Source organism: Salmo trutta, chromosome 2 (genome assembly GCF_901001165.1).
Source record: "Salmo trutta chromosome 2, fSalTru1.1, whole genome shotgun sequence".
Classification (NCBI taxonomy): Eukaryota; Metazoa; Chordata; class Actinopteri; order Salmoniformes; family Salmonidae; genus Salmo; species Salmo trutta.
The window spans coordinates 23326596-23343090 of NC_042958.1; the positions used below are offsets into that span (position 1 = coordinate 23326596).

General features: G+C 42.6%; 1 protein-coding gene across 4 annotated transcripts in view; it reads right to left on the minus strand.

Moving 5' to 3' along the window:
- Positions 1 to 1084: 1084 nt before the first annotated feature.
- wwp1 (WW domain containing E3 ubiquitin protein ligase 1) overlaps positions 1085 to 16495 on the minus strand; it is a 62299-nt gene continuing 46888 nt past the window's right edge. For 3 of the 4 annotated variants that reach the window (XM_029699023.1, XM_029698997.1, XM_029699004.1), the window contains 13 exons: positions 14744 to 14798; positions 10454 to 10538; positions 10175 to 10303; positions 9791 to 9863; positions 9597 to 9668; positions 9204 to 9292; positions 8829 to 8988; positions 8560 to 8693; positions 6538 to 6678; positions 5910 to 6135; positions 4866 to 4962; positions 4568 to 4640; positions 1085 to 4398 (listed from right to left, as the gene is read on the minus strand). In XM_029699023.1, coding sequence (XP_029554883.1) covers positions 4299 to 4398; positions 4568 to 4640; positions 4866 to 4962; positions 5910 to 6135; positions 6538 to 6678; positions 8560 to 8693; positions 8829 to 8988; positions 9204 to 9292; positions 9597 to 9668; positions 9791 to 9863; positions 10175 to 10303; positions 10454 to 10538; positions 14744 to 14798 — 1434 coding nt within the window. In that variant the 3' untranslated portion in view covers positions 1085 to 4298. The remainder of the gene's footprint in view (positions 4399 to 4567; positions 4641 to 4865; positions 4963 to 5909; positions 6136 to 6537; positions 6679 to 8559; positions 8694 to 8828; positions 8989 to 9203; positions 9293 to 9596; positions 9669 to 9790; positions 9864 to 10174; positions 10304 to 10453; positions 10539 to 14743; positions 14799 to 16495) is intronic. The other variant, XM_029699013.1, reaches the window with a different exon arrangement.

Genomic DNA, 16495 nt, shown 5'->3' on the forward strand with positions numbered 1-16495 from the left:
ATCTATTTTGTGAAGTGCACCAGTCCCTCCCACATGATGCTGCCATGCTTCACGGTTGTGATGGTGTTCTTCGGCTTGCAATCATCCCCCCCCCCCCCCCCCCCCCCCATACATAACGATGGCCATTATGGCCAAACAGTTCTATTTTTGTTTCATCAGACCAGAGGACATTTCTCCAAAAAGTACAATCTTTATTCCCATGTTTATTTAACTAGGCAAGTCAGTTAAGAACAAATTCTTATTTTCAATTACGGCCTAGGAAGTGGGTTAACTGCCTTGTTCAGGGGCAGAACAACAGATTTGTACCTTGTTAGCTCAGGGATTTGAACTTGCAACCTTTCGGTTACTAGCCCAACGCTCTAACCACTAGGCTACCCTGCCGCAGTTGCAAACCATAGTCTGGCTATTTTATGGTGGTTTTGGAGCAGTGGCTTCTCCCTTGCTGAGCGGCCTTTCAGGTTATGTCGATATAGGACTTGTTTTACTGTGGATAAAGATACTTTTGTACCCGTTTCCTCCAGCATCTTCACAAGGTCCTTTGCTGTTGTTCTGGGATTGATTTGCACTTTTCACACCAAAGTACGTTCATCTCTAGGAGACAGAACGCGTCTCATTCCTGAGCGGAATTGTGATACAGTGAATTATAAGTGAAATAATCTGTCTAAACAATTGTTAGAAAAAGTACTTGTGTCCTGCACAAAGTAGATGTCCTAACCGACTTGCCAAAACTATAGTTAACAAGAAATTAGAGGTTGAAAAAAAAAAAAAAGCATTTAATGACACCAACCTAAGTGTATGTAAACTTCCGACTTCAACTGTATTCGTATGACTTGTCATTTTCATGCAATTTTATTTTATTTTTTTTGAATGCAATGTTTGCTTTTGCTAGAGATTTGTAGAGTTTAGCATTTTGTGTTTTTGGGAAAATGGCCTAAAGATTCAGCAAACGTGTGTAAACAATTGTGGAAAACTAACATTAGTCAGTTGTGATTAATTCATTGTTGAAATGGTATTCAGTCCCAACCATGGCCTTAAATCTATGCAGTTTCACTCACAGTTATTTGAATTAACTCAAACCCAGTTGTAAAGATGGTCAGATATATTTATTAAATATGGTTCTTTCCATAAGCAAGACCCAACCGCCCCCCCCCCCCCAAAAAAACACAATGTTTTTAAGAACAAAAATAGGTGACAGGTTTGTGAATCCTGAGCAGAAGGCCTCAGACACCCCCACGTCTCTCAAAACAGAAAAGCATGAGGGGTATGGGTTTATTTCTTTGTCTCATAAATCCATCTTCTAGTCATTCATTAACATGGGTTAAAGCAGACCAAAAATGCATTTTCTATAGTCTCGGGGGGGGGGGGGGGGGGGGGGGGGGGCTCTGTACAGTGTAGTATTAGGTGTTTTACAGTGTGCATCTACGTCGATATGTTACAGTTCTTCTCTGATATGAGTGAGGCGTCACAGAGCCCGTCTGTCGATGTTGGTGAGGCTCTGAAGAATAATTATTAAGTACTTTACTTTTTTACATTGTTCATTTACAATTGATTTCTTTGATTCGTTCAGAAGGAAGCATGTCATTACATGGCGGGTTGATTTCCTTCTTTCATTCATACATACATACATACAAGGGTAGTTATACAAATGCTCCTTTTCCTCTGACATCCCTCTCACCAATAGGAAGTTATATACACATGACATAGCACTTCGCCATGAACCTAACTATAATCTAAATGATGGTTTGCAGTGGTCAGAACAGATTTCAACGCAGACTGCTTTGTCGCAGCTGATGGGCTAGGGCTTGTCCCTCCCTCACCAGACAATCAAAACAAAAGAAGCACCAGAGGTGTTGGTAGAGATTTCACATTTCAAGAGAGAAAAGTCAACAAAAAAATAAACATCTGCAGAATAAGAAAAGGACAGCCTAGAGCATCAAGGTTGGCATGGCAGGTAATGTGTTGCTGACATACTAATAGAACTTGGACTGGCATGGTGTGGTGTGGGGTCTACTACCTATAGAAGAATGTGGACTGGCATGGTGTGGGGTTTGCTACCAATGGAAGAACTTGCACTGAGGTGGGGTTTAGGGGGTTTGCACTGCAGAAGGTTATTACAGGTTATTCTATTTGACCGGCGATGGCACAATACCACACTATAGCTCAAGGGAGCTGGAACACCTATGTATCCTTGCACAGAGATGATGCATATGACCTTGTAGGGTTTCAAGGTGGGATATACACTGCGTAACACTAACAATCATTGTCCCTTCAGAAGGCTGCTCAGTTACTTAGCTACGAAGTCTATAAGTAAGAAAAAAGGTCACTCGATGATTTTCATTCATTTCATGGCAAGGAAACATTGTGATTTTACTGCATTTTTGGACATCTTTTGCTGAATACATGAGCATTAATTTAGTGGGTAGCAACTAACACTAGGAAGCACTTCTGGTACTGACATCTCTGTTGTATGCATGTGACATACAGATCAACATTCTTAGCAGGGAAAGTCAAGTAACTAATCAATTTGCTATCCCAGAAAGGGAGTTCGTGCACCACACTTGCAAAAAAAAATTGCCACGGGAGATAGATACATCCATAACTAAGTATTTTCATTTCGTGTTTATTTCCCTCCATGAGTAGCAACTGCCTTGCTTCAGGTGAACATACAGCATTTGAGACGAAGGCTATATAATCTCTCTCAAAAGACAAGAAAAAAGAACATAACTTAATAAATTAAATAGGCAGGTAAATGATATAAGAAGAGTAGCAAGGTGCAGTGCCATGGCTTGAGAGCAAAGCGTTGAGTGCCAGTGATAAACCTGCCACTGCAGCAGAGCCCTAGAAGCCCCCCAACCCCAAACCACTGCCACCAGTCAGTCACAACACGTCTCTCAGAGCTGGTGTACACAAACAGCCAGTAACAAGCACCCAGAGGTCCTAGAATTCAAAATTATAGGATCTCTATGCAAGTACCATTCTATCAGGCAACTACAAAAAAAAAAAAGGGGGGGGGGGTCCCCATTAACTCATTCATAAAACGGAACCACTTATTTGATCCATGTCCTCTTCTGAAGCAACAAACCCGTGTAGGCTACACACAACCACAGAGTAAAAACTGATGATCGTCCTTGAGTCATGTTCTCACAAATCTCAACAGTAAAGGCTGTCGGTTCTTGACTTGAGCTCAGAAAAATAACATTTCCTTTTAGTCGACAGCTCCAAGTTTACACATAATCCAAAGTACAACAAGACTGGATAATCTCATGTGAAGGTACCATCCACTCATCCAGACTTTAAAGGCCCAGTGCAGTCAAAAATGTGATTCTTGTTTGTATACATCTCCACAGTATGAGGTTGGAATAATATTGTGAAAAGTATAATGCCCTTTTAGCGTAAGGGCTGTTTGAAAGGACGGCCTGAAATTTCTGCCCGTTTTGGTGGGAGGGTTTTGACATTCCATGGTGACATCACCCTGCTGTAAATTGGTTAATAGACCAATAAGTTCCAAACCCCTCTACTAATTTACAGTTTTCCCCTCCCATCTCAAACCACACCCAGACAGTCCTAGCTAAATTCTTCCTTGCAAAGTTGCTCTTTGCTAAGAAGCTATTAGTTTGTTTTAAATTTAAATTTTTTTAAATATCACAGTAAGGTACCTAATTGTTACCCAGAAATTATTTGATATAGAGATAAAAACAGCTGCATTGAACCTTTAATCATCATACTCTTATCTTGGTGCAGAGTTGGAGGGGACTCGAGTCAGGGCTACTGAATACTGTTTTTTATTCAATGACAATACTGACAGGCTGATGGGTAGCTGGCTTAAGTTGATAGGAGTGGATGTGCAGTTGGGGTTGGAGGCAGTCTTCCTCTTTTCTGGAGGCAGCCATGCAAGCGCAGCATAATCACAACTACAGGTCCAAAAAACCCAGGCACCGGACCAAACACTACAATCACCCTTAAAAGCTCTATAAAACTAGAGCCATAAGTTATGGTTCAACTATAAAATCCTCTCTACGTTTTCAGTCTCCTTTTAAAAACCAGCCAAAAAGGGGGGGAAAAATTAATCATACATAGATTTTTCAGTTTTTAAAAGCGGAGGAAAAGCTGAAATTCTTGCATATTTTAATGGGGTATAATATAAGGGGGATTGCTAAAATGAGGTTGTGAATCAAGATTTGGTTTTTAAAATGACAAAATAGCTTATGTACATTGGTAGTTATCTGTGCAATGTTTCATTTTTTGTTGTTTTACATGGCTGGATACACTGTGGTAGAGAGAGAGAGAGACATCTTTCTCTACTCTTGGCCAAATCCTTCTGTTTCCTCAATGGCAAAGAGCAGCTTCTCCTTCAGCTGTTCAAAGCTTTTGTACGGGGGCAAGTCCAGCCTGTTAAAGCTAAAGAAAATAAGCAAAAATCCAGTAATTGAGTTTGAAAGCAAAACAAGAAACAGTCATTGTATTAAAGTATGACATGTTTACACCCAACACATTATTTTTGACATTGAAACATCATTCGTTGATTTGATTTACAAGCAGGATGTTGCCGTGGAGATGGACCACTCACCAAGTGTGACTCCGAGGGAGCCAAGTGTCTTTTCCGACCTTCTCAATGCAGAACTTCTGGGGCCCGTTACTACCTACAGAGACAGAGAAAGATGAGGTGAACAAAATAAATCACTGCAAATACTTGCCAACAAAATCGCACTTTACCCCAGTACTACCTACGTTCTCCACAGAAAAGGGTAATTAAGTCTAGGACAAGCAAGCCTTCTCCGAGTCAGAACGGCACATAGATAAATCCTGACTAATTGTTCAACCCCATATCAGTAGACATGGAGGTTAGTCGTGTGTGTGTCACTAACCCATGAGCTCAGCGAAGCCCCCTAGAGGCAGTCTGCAGGTCCCCGTAACAAATTGCATGAGTCTCAGACGCACCTCGTTGTCCACCTCCTTCACCAGCTGTACAGACACACAGACGATTAACACTGCGACAACATTAACACATCCTTACCAACATATACCTGTACCCCACCTGTGCAGAAACATATGTGAATTCAGGGCAGGTGGTGTCCAAATCACTAAGGACTTAAAATGCTCCACACACAAAGTCATGAAGAAGGCGTGACAGCGCCTTTTCCCCTTCAGCAGTTTGGAAAAGTTTGGCAAAAGGTTCTACAGCTGCACCATTGAGAGCATCTTGACTGGCTGCATCACTGCTTGGTATGGAAACAGCACCACCCTTGATATCATGGCGCTACAGAGGGTGATGTGGACAGCCCAGTACATCACTGAGGCCGAGCTCCCTGTCATTCAGGACCTCTATATCAGGCGGTGTAAAATGAAGGCCCAAGCTATAGACTGTTTGCTCTGCTTCTGCACAGCAAGCGGTAGCGGTGCATCAAGTCTGACACCGACAGGCTCCTGAACAGTTTCTATCCCCAAGCCATAAGCCTGCTAAATAGCTAACAAAATGGCTACACGGATTATTTGAGTTGACCCTTGTATTTTATTTTTAGATTGTAAACATACTCACAGGGCCCGACACATGCACAATGACACTCCAGCACACACAATCCATAATTTGCTTACACACATTTATACTGACACTACACATACGCTGCTGCTACTCTGTTTATCATATATCCTGATGCCTGGTCACCTTACCTCAATACATATCTACCTCTAGCACTCCAGTATCCCTGCTCATTGTAAATAGTATGCTTGCTTACTCTCTCGTGTTCTTATTTTTATACATCTTGCGTTTTTGTATAACGTTATTTTTTTGCATGACATTGTTATTGATTCCTGCATTGTTGGATTTAGAGCTTGCAAGAAAGGCATTTCACTGAAAGGAAAGGCAGTCGCGGAGATTGAACCCATGACCTTGGGAGCTCGGATGTACCTACCTGCCAGAACCAGATGATCTGCTTACTGTTCCTGGTGTAGTGGCGATACACAGTGTTTCTCTGCCAATCCTGTAGGTCCACCTCCTGCATGCCACACAGCATCACCTCAAGCTCCTTCTCATCAAAGTACTGGAGCCACTGCAGAGGCACCACCTCGTTGAAGCCATCCAGAAAAGCTTTGGTCTGGCCCTCCACGCCGCGGGAGAACCGCCACTCAGCCATCAACCTGTAGGAAACATGATGTGGTGACAGTTAGGGTCTCAGCTTTATAAATCATAAACAGCCTCAGGTTTGATCAATGTAAGGAATGCAAAGATGACAAATATTTAGCTTGTTGTTATCGGGCCAGTTTAGGACACAGATTTAGCCTAGTCCTAAATTCAAACCTTGTTCAATGGAGAATCTCCATTGCAAGTACCTTTAAGCAAAAACATCCATTATAACACAGCAGTAAGATTAGCAAAATGAGGATGTACGTCACTAAGCGGCGCACTATTATCACCATGTTAACATGATAGTATAATACATGGGCACAATCGCTCATCGCATATCATTGGATGCCTCTGCGTCTCCGTCAACAAGCTGCTCTGTGATCGGTCCATCACTCGGGCGGCACCTCCTTCCTTACCCGATGTACTCCTCTTTGTTCTCCTCCGTCACCAGGAGGTCGCTGCCGTCAGGCTTCAGGTCATGTGACGTGAGCTTCCCCAGGATCTCCATGTCCACAGAGAAGTACATCTCTAGACTACACTCCTCGATGTTGTTATCCCTGTCATGAAGGACAAGCACCATTATATATAGTACATCTCTAGACCACACAGCGGGAAGTTATTATCCCTGAAGTGAAGGACCACAATCAAGGCTAAGCTCAGGTCCAATGTTAAGAGAGAAATACATCTCTAGCCCCACACTTGTCTATGTTGTTATCCCTGGAGATGAGGAGAGAGCACCATAGTGTACGATGGCTAGCACAGGACCAATACTGATTACCTCGATGTTGTTGTCCTTGGAGAGACAGGGAGAAAGCTATGGACTAACATAATGTAGTAGCAGGCGTAAAAGAAAACGCCTGACCTGGGGCCCCACATCTGGTTTTCAGGGAAAAATACAATCTAGGTGATGCTGTATCCCTGAAAACGGGATGTTTTACGGTTTCTTCTGACCCGCTAAGGGTGGCTCAGGAACAACCGAAGTACATCTCTAGACCACACTGTTGTTACATCCACAACCCATGTCTTGGCTTAAAAATCCTTCTTTAACCCGTCTCCTCCCCTTCATCTACACCGATTTGAAATGGATTTAACAAGTGCGGGATCATAGCTTTCTCCTGGATTCACCTGTTCAGTCCATGTCATGGAAAGAGCAGATTCTTATGTTTTGTACACTCATGGTACAGTACATTCGGAAAGTATTCAGAACCCTTGACTTTTTCCACATTTTGTTACGTTACAGCCTTATTCTAAAACGTATTAAATAAAAAAACAATTCTCAGCATTCACCACACACACACACACACACACACACTGCCCCATAATGACAAAGTGAAAACAGGTTTTGAAATTTTAGCAAATTGATTAATAAAAACAGAAATGCCTTATTTGCATAAGTATTCAGACCCTTTCCTATGAGACTCGAAATTGAGCTCAGGTGCATCCTGTTTCCATTGATCATCCTTGAGATGTTTCTACAACTTGATTGGAGTCCATCTGTGGTACATTCAATTGATTGGACATGATTTGGAAAGGCACACACCTGTCTATACAAGGTCCCACAGTTGACAGTGCATGTCAGAGCAAAAACCAAGACATGAGGTTGAAAGAATTGTCCGTAGAGCTCCGAGACAGGATTGTGTTGAGGCACAGATCCGGGGAAGGTTATTAAAACATTTCTGCAGCATTTAAATCCCCAAGAACACAGTGGCCTCCATTCTTAAATAGAAGTTTGGAATTACCAAGACTCTTCCTAGAGCTGGCCGCCGGCCAAACTGAGCAATCGGGTGAGAAGGGCCTTGGTCAGGGAGGTGACCAAGAACCCGATGGTCACTCTGGCAGAGCTCTGGAGTTCCTCTGTGGAGATGGGAGAACCTTCCAGAAGGACAACCATTTCTGCAGCACTCCACCACAATCAGGCCTTTATGGTAGAGTGGCCACTCCTCAGTAAAAGGCACATGACAGCCCGCTTGGAGTTTGCCAAAAGGCACCTAAAGACACTCAGACCATGAGAAACAAGATTCTCTGGTCTGATGAAACCAAGATTGAACTCTTTGGCCTGAATGCCAAGCTTCACATCTGGAGGAAACCTGGCACCATCCCTATGGTGAAGCATGGTGGTGGCAGCATCATGCAGTAGGGATGTAATCACTGCCAAAGGTGCTTCAACAAAGTACTGTATAAAGGGTCTGAATAATTATGTAAATGTGATATTTCATTATGGGGTATTGTGTATAGATTGATGAGGTGGAAAAAATGATTTAATCAATTTTAGAATAAGGTTATAACGTAACAAAATGTGGAAAAAGTCAAGGGGTCTGTATACTTTACGAATGCACTGTATATGTCAGTTAGCAGATGCTTTTATCCCTGTGCAAATGGAACCCACATCCTTGTGGTTCCTGGCCAGGACGGGTCAAGAGAGCGGTAGGTCTGCCTACCTGATCCAGATCAGAGAGTTGTAGAACTCAGGGTCGATGGACTCCAGATCTTTGATGATGAGCTTCTTGTTCAACATGCGTTTATAGAACGGCAGAGAGAAGCCTGTGTCGATGAACTTCCCGTGGAAGAGGGCCTGTGGACAGGAGAGAGAGACCAGGAATGTTCACATGATTCTGCTGAAGGAATGTTTGTTTACGCAAGTCTATGTACATGATCTCAGTGAATGTATTGGAACGTGTGTGTGTATGTGTGTGTGTGTGTGCTGTACCATGGCTATGAATCGTCCTATAAAGCAGAAGTAAGAGAGGTGGTCAGGGTTGATGGTGGAGGCTGGGTTTATCTGCAGACAGTAGTTACTCTTGCCAGCGTACTCAAAGAGGCAGTACATGGGGTTGAGCACCTCGTGGGATAACAGGAAGAACCACTCTCTGTGGGGACGAGAGAGAGTGACGGAGTCAGAAGTGAAGACTGGCAATGAAAAAAAAAAAAAGACCTGGAACATGTCATTTTACTATGCATGTTTCTTTCAAACAACAAGTCTGGAATAATCTTACTGACAAGCGTATGGTTGCAGAAATGGCCTAAAAGACTAAAGGGATGATGATCATTGTGTGCAAATGCGACGTGAGTGGTTGAGACCGACCTGGCTAGGCCACCGTAGTCCAGTCCCTCTTCTCCTCTGAAGATGACGTACAGTCTCCTCCTCAAGTCGTAAGGTTTCAGGGCCATAATCTGGAAACACAAATACTAGCATTAGCCTACAGAGAACCGGCCACTGTAAAAAAATTTACCCAGAGTGAAATGCGGTTTGCAGGCAGGGGTAACATAGTCCATAATATAAAACACAATCACCATCATCCTGCAACTTATCACATGTAATAATAAAATTGTCTTACTTTGAGTTGCACAAATGATATACAGTCAGTGAGGAACAATGTGACATGCCATAAGGAACTGTATGTGTGTTGCTGTCTGTGTGTCAGCTGTATATTATGATCTTACAACCGGTTCCACACAGACGGAGACCAACTCTTACTTGTTGGAAAGAGTCTTCGAACAACGTCTGCCTAGACACCGTGATCTTAACATGGCTGGGGAGTGCGTTGGACTGGAGAAAGAAAGAAAAAGTGGCTGTGAAATCAAAACGTGACTGGAATGTGCAAAACAACCATTCCTTCATCCAAACTAAAACGGTCCAAACAGAAGAAAACATAGGGAGAGTAATATTACCTGACAGAGGTAGCGGAAGTGTGCTAGTTTCCACCTGAAGCTGCGCTCGTACGCTATCTGTGGGCCTTTGGTGCTGAGGAGGGAGTGGCAGAGGTTAAAGGTCAGGGTCAAGGGGCACAGTAACAGGATATAACTAATCATCGTCATGTGGCCAGAAGAATTGTTTGATGAAGCCATAATGAACTGGAAAAATATCCAAAAAGATCCAGAGAGTGGTTTCCTTGAATATGTAAATTAAACAATAACAAGCAAAGAGGTTTGCTGCTCATTGCATCACAAGACACTAACTAATTACTGTTTAAGAGCAGCTGCTCTTAAAACAGGCCCAGTCTGTCATACGTACAGCCCCCCCCCCCAAAATCAAGAGTTCAGTCCACTACTTACACAGAGGACTTCCCTGTGCGCGGATCACTGAAGGTGGTGGTCCGGGTGTTGTGATCTACGAAGTAGCGGACGCCCTCCCGCGTGTACCGGATCTCCCAACCCTGAGGAAGAGGGTCCTCATTCTGGAGCCTGGAGAGAGGGGGGTGAGAGACAGAGCGTGAGAGAGTGCGCGCGAGAGAGAGAGAATATCAAAGAAAAGAGAGACTACTAAATTCTGATTTTGTTAGATACTATCAGATCAATATGGCATGATGTTGCCACAGAGCTAGCTGGGCTCACCCTTGTGTGCGGGGATCTTCCCACTGTGTTGTCTTGGTGCTGTGGTTGACAAAGTACACCCGGTCGTTGGAGTCCACACGTCGCTCTGGGGGGGAAAAACACAGGAGAGAACGGTTTAGCTCACACAGCAACATGCAAGTAGAGAGGGAGAAAGAGAGAAACAGAGCTTGTAGTTCCATCCACCAAACTACCAGGTGTGAAACAGGAAAGAGACTCTGGGGGTATGCTAACTTGGTATAGAGCAGACCTAACCCACTATTAAATTAGTCAAAACAGGAACATTTTACATCTGGCTAATTAAAAAAGGAAATGATCGCAGAGAAAAATGTCCTCATGTGTGCTACCTACAGTGAGGGAAAAAGTATTTGATCCCCTGCTGATTTTGTACGTTTGCCCACTGACAAAGAAATGTTCAGTCTATAATTTTAATGGTAGGTTTATTTGAACAGTGAGAGACAGAATAACAAAAAAATACAGAAAAACGCATGTCAAAAGTGTTATAAATTGATTTGCATTTTAATGAGGGAAATAAGTATGACTTAGTACTTGGTGGCAAAAACCTTGTTGGCAATCACAGCGGTCAGACGTTTCTTGTAGTTAGCGACCAGGTTTGCACACATCTCAGGAGGGATTTTGTCCCACTCCTCTTTGCAGATCTTCTCCAAGCCATTAAGGTTGAGGCTCACGTTTGGCAACTCCAACCTTCAGCTCCCTCCACAGATTTTCTATGGGATTAAGGTCTGGAGACTGGCTAGGCCACTCCATAACCTTAATGTGCTTCTTCTTGAGCCACTCCTTTGTTGCCTTGGCCGTGTGTTTTGAGTCATTGTCATGCTGGAATATCCATCCACGATCCATTTTGAATGCCCTGGCTGAGGGAAGGAGGTTCTCACCCAAGATTTGACGGTACATGGCCCCGTCCATCGTCCCTTTGATGCGGTGAAGTTGTCCTGTCCCGTTAGCAGAAAAACACCCCCAAAGCATAATGTTTCCACCTCCATGTTTGACGGTGGGGATGGTGTTCTTGTGGTCATAGGCAGCATTCCTCCTCCTCCAAACACGGCGAGTTGAGTTGATGCCAAAGAGCTCCATTTTGGTCTCATCTGACCACAACACTTTCACCAGTTGTCCTCTGAATCATTCAGATGTTCATTGGCAAACTTCAGACGGGCATGTATATGTGCTTTCTTGAGCAGGGGGACCTTGTGGGCGCTGCAGGATTTCAGTCCTTCACGGTGTAGTGTGTTACCAATTGTTTTCTTGGTGACTATGGTCCCAGCTGCCTTGAGATCATTGACAAGATCCTCCCATGTAGTTCTGGTCTGATTCCTCACCGTTCTCATGATCATTGCAACTCCACGAGGTGAGATCTTGCATGGAGCCCCAGGCCGAGGAATATTGACAGTTCTTTTGTGTTTCTTCCATTTGCGAATAATCGCACCAAATGTTGTCACCTTCTCACCAAGCTGCTTGGCGATGGTCTTGTAGCCCATTCCAGCCTTGTGTAGGTCTACAATCTTGTCCTTGACATCCTTGGAGAGTTCTTTGGTCTTGGCCATGGAGGAGAGTTTGGAATCTGATTGATTGATTGCTTCTGTGGACAGGTGTCTTTTATACAGGTAACAAGATGAGATTAGGAACACTCCCTTTAAGAGTGTGCGCCTAATCTCAGCTCGTTACCTGTATAAAAAAAGACACCTGGGAGCCAGAAATCTTTCTGATTGAGAAGGGGTCAAATACTTATTTCCCTCATTAAAATGCAAATCAATTTATAACATTTTTGACATGCGGTTTTCTGGATTTGTTTATGCTGTTATTCTGTCTCTCACTGTTCAAATAAAACCTACCATTAAAATGATACTTATCATTTCTGTCAGTGGGCAAACGTACAAAATCAGCAGGGGATCAAATACTTTTTTCCCCTCACTGTATATCCCCCCAATAGATTCCCCATACTTTAACAATGACGACAGCTTCTTCATCCTAGAGGGGGAGATCAACAATTTCCAGGCCCAGGGACATGTACTAGTCTATTGCGACCTAAAAGCCAGAAGTGGACAAGAACCTGACAACCTCGGCACACGGGGGGACAAACACCTACCTGGAGGTGACAGCATTCCCTCCCACACATGCCTCCCTAGACACAACATTACCAACAAAAAACGGGTCATAACTCCTGCAGTTCTGTCGGACACTAGGTATGTACTTAGTCAACGGTAGGCGTCGAGGGGACTCCTATGGTAGGTACACATATAGCTCATCTCTTGGCAGTAATACTGTAGACTACTTTATCACTGACCTCAACCCAGAGTCTATTAGAGCCTTTGGCCTGGTTTGCTAACTACCTCTCTCAAAGAGTGCAGTGTATAAATTCAGAACATCTGCTGTCTGAGCCACTGCCTGTCACCTAGAGTGTACCCCAAGGCTCGATCCTAGGCCCCACACGCTTCTCAATTTACATCAACAACATAGCACAGGCAGTAGGAAGCCATCTCATCCATTTATATGCGGAAGATAGTCTCATACGCAACTGACGCCTCCCCGGATTTTATGTTAAACGCTCTACAGCAATAGCTTTCTTTGTGTCAAACAAGCTTTCTCTGCCCTTAACCTTGTTTTGAACACCTCTACCTTTTGTTTTGATGTGGTTTGGCAAGAAGAGCGCCCCTCTCCCCACAGGTGTGATTACTACAGCAGAGGGTTTAGAGCTTGAGGTAGTCACCTCATACAATTACTTGGGAGTATGGCTAGACAGTACACTGTCCTTCTCTCAGCACATATCAAAGCTGCAGGCTAAAGTTAAAGCTAAACTTGGTTTCCTCTATTGTAATCGCTCCTCTTTCACACCAGCTGCCAAACTAACCCCGATTCAGATGACCATCCTACCCATGCTAGATTACGGAGACATAATTCATAGATCAGCAAGTAAGAGTGCTCTTGAGCGGCTAGATGTTCTTTACCATTCGGCCATCAGATTTACCACCAATGCTCCTTATAGGACACATCACTGCACTCTATACTCTTCTGTAAATTGGTCATCTCTGTATATCCGTCGCAAGACCCACTGGTTGTTGCTTATTTATAAAACCCTCTTAGTCCTCACTCCCCCAATGCTTACTTACAAGCCCTATCCAACAGTGCTGTCTCGCTTGTCGTGAAGTGTGTTTTGACCTATATTTATTTTTAATCGCAGCCCCCGTGTCCCCGCACGAGGCCTTTTGGTAGGCCGTAATTTTAAATAAGAATTTGTTCTAAACTGACTTGACTAGTTAAATAAATAGAGCATTCAGTCAGTCCACTGACACCCTCATCTGATCAGAGCAAAATCACACTACTTGAACAGAGCTTTTCTCAAACATCAGGCATCAAAGCCAAAGAAGCTAAATAATATAAAAACAATGCTATAGATAGATTTCCACATTACTCTCCTATCAAAAAACAATTAGGCAACAACAAACTCAACCCCTTCAGACAATTTCCTGGACAAAATGATTTACTGTAATAGTGAAGGTGTAACTTGGCAGTAAACCTAAACAGTATTTGACCTCCCAGCTTCCCTATCAAATCTAAAAAATGTCAAGAAGACAACCTAAGAAAATGAACAATGACAAATGGTTTGATGAAGAATGCAAAAACCTAAGGAGGAAATAGAGAAACCGATCCAACCAAAAACAGAGACCCAGAAAACCTGAGCCTACAGCTTCACTATGGTGAATCACTAAAACAATACAGACACACACCACGGGGAAAAGAACAGCACATCAGAAAATCAGCTCAATGTAATTAAAGAATCCATTTATTTTCCCTTTTGTACTGCAACTATTTGCACATTACTACAACACACACAATGACATTTGAAATGTCTTTATTCTTTTGGAACTTTTGTAAGTGTCATGTTTATTATCTATTTCACTTGCTTTGGCAATGTAAACATATGTTTCCCATGCCAATAAAGCCCTTAAATTGAATTGAGAGAAACAGACAGAGAGAACAGGAGGAACAACTACAACAGACAAGACTGCAAATAGACTACAAGAGGTGAATGTTCAAAAAGGATTGGTATGACAGAGAGTCCGAATATGCATGAAAAAAAACACACAAGATCATTTTAGTATCAATCTTGTACATCTGGCCACGAACCAAGCCAAGACAAACCATGATGAAATCCAAAAGGTGATAGACAGTGAGCCAACTATGGAACAACCTCACTACAGATCAAATAGTGAACACAGTGGGTCCAGACTTGAGAACACAGTCAGAACATCAGCACAAATTCAAAACTGAACTTACCCCAACCAGGAGGCAGCGGTCCCAGAGGGTCGTTTTCTGCCGACATCATGGAAGCCTGGATGAACCGTGGAATGGAGATCACATACACGTCCATAAAGCATCGATAGGGAAGAGAAGGAACAAAGGGAAAATAGTCCAAATGAGATGATTTTCCAACTAAAGTGAATAACTGCGTTAGTGAGTGACTGAGCAGCTAGCTAGCTAGCCAGCCATCAGCAAAATGCTGACTACATCAGATCCCTCCATGGTAGTCAGTCAGTGTAGTGTGCTAATCATTGTCAGAGCAGATGAGATTACAGGAGACTTCAAAGGGTTAAGGGAGCCCAGTGAAACCTCTCAAAGCACTACAGAGGTGTCAATGTTGGCTATAGGGACCAGGACTGAGTGATCACTAACACTGAGTGATGTGAGGACATGGGGTGAGACTACAGACAGACATGTCTATCGGTAAGATTAACTCATGTCTGTGCCTTTACAAACAAGCAATCAATGATAGAATTTATTTTAAAAGGCTGATTAAAATGAACACATGGATATGCATACAAAAAGTGAAATCTACTAGATTTGTTTTACATAAAAGCCAGGAGTTCTCCTGTAGCTTCAGACCAGAGGCCTATCTGGTTTGTTTATGCTGCTGAGTAATTGGTTGATGATCATTCTGAGAATAAACTGTGAAAACACATTATATAATTTGACTGGCCGATTAGCGTTTAGCTGTTGGCAGGGACCCTGGGTTAATTTGATGGGTCAGAAAGGTCAATATGAATATGCAACATGTTACACTGAACTGACATTTGCTCCTCACAAAACAGAAAAGTATATCGGTTGCTTACAACTGAGAATTTTATTTCCTCTCAAAATAAAAAGGTATCTTTAATGTAGCTAATATACAGTACATTAAGTATTCACACTTTCTGGTTGTGTTACAGCCTGAATTAAAAAAAGAATTAAATTGAGATTTTTCGTCACTGGCCTAGACGCAATAACTCAATGTCGAAGTGTAATGTTTTTTTTTTTAGAATAGTTTACAAATTAAAAATTAAAACTGAAATGTCTTGAGGAAGTAAGTATTCAAACCCTTTGTTATGGCAAGACTAAATATGTTCAGGAGTAACAATGTGCTTAAAAAGTCACATAATAAGTTGCATGGACTCACTGTGTGCAATAATAGTATTTAACATGATTTTTGAATGACTACCTCATCTCTGTAACCCCACAAAGACCAAGGAGGTTTTCCAAAGCCTTGCAAAGAAGGGCAACCATTGGTAGATGGGTTAAAACAAATGTAAGCCATAGAATATCTCTGAGCATGGTGAAGTTATTAATTACACTTTGGATGGTGTATCAATACACCCAGTTACTACAAAGATAGATCAAGGTGTCCTTCCCACCTCAGTATCCGGAGAGGAAGGAAACCCCTCAGGGATTTCACCATGAGGCCAATGGTGACTTAAATACAGTTAGAGTTTAATGGCTGTGATAGGAGAAAACTGAGGGTGGATCAACATTGTAGTTACGCCACAATATTAAACTAATTGACAGAGTAAAAAGAAAGAACCCCTTTATAGAATAAAAAAATATTCCAAAACATGCATTCTTTTTGCAATAATGCAGTAAATTAAAACTGCAAAAAATGTGGCAAATAAATTAACTTTATATCCTGAATACAAAGCATTAAGTTTGGGGCAAATCCAACAACACATCAATGAGTATCACTCAGGTTAAAGAAGGATTCTTAAGCCTTGAGACAAC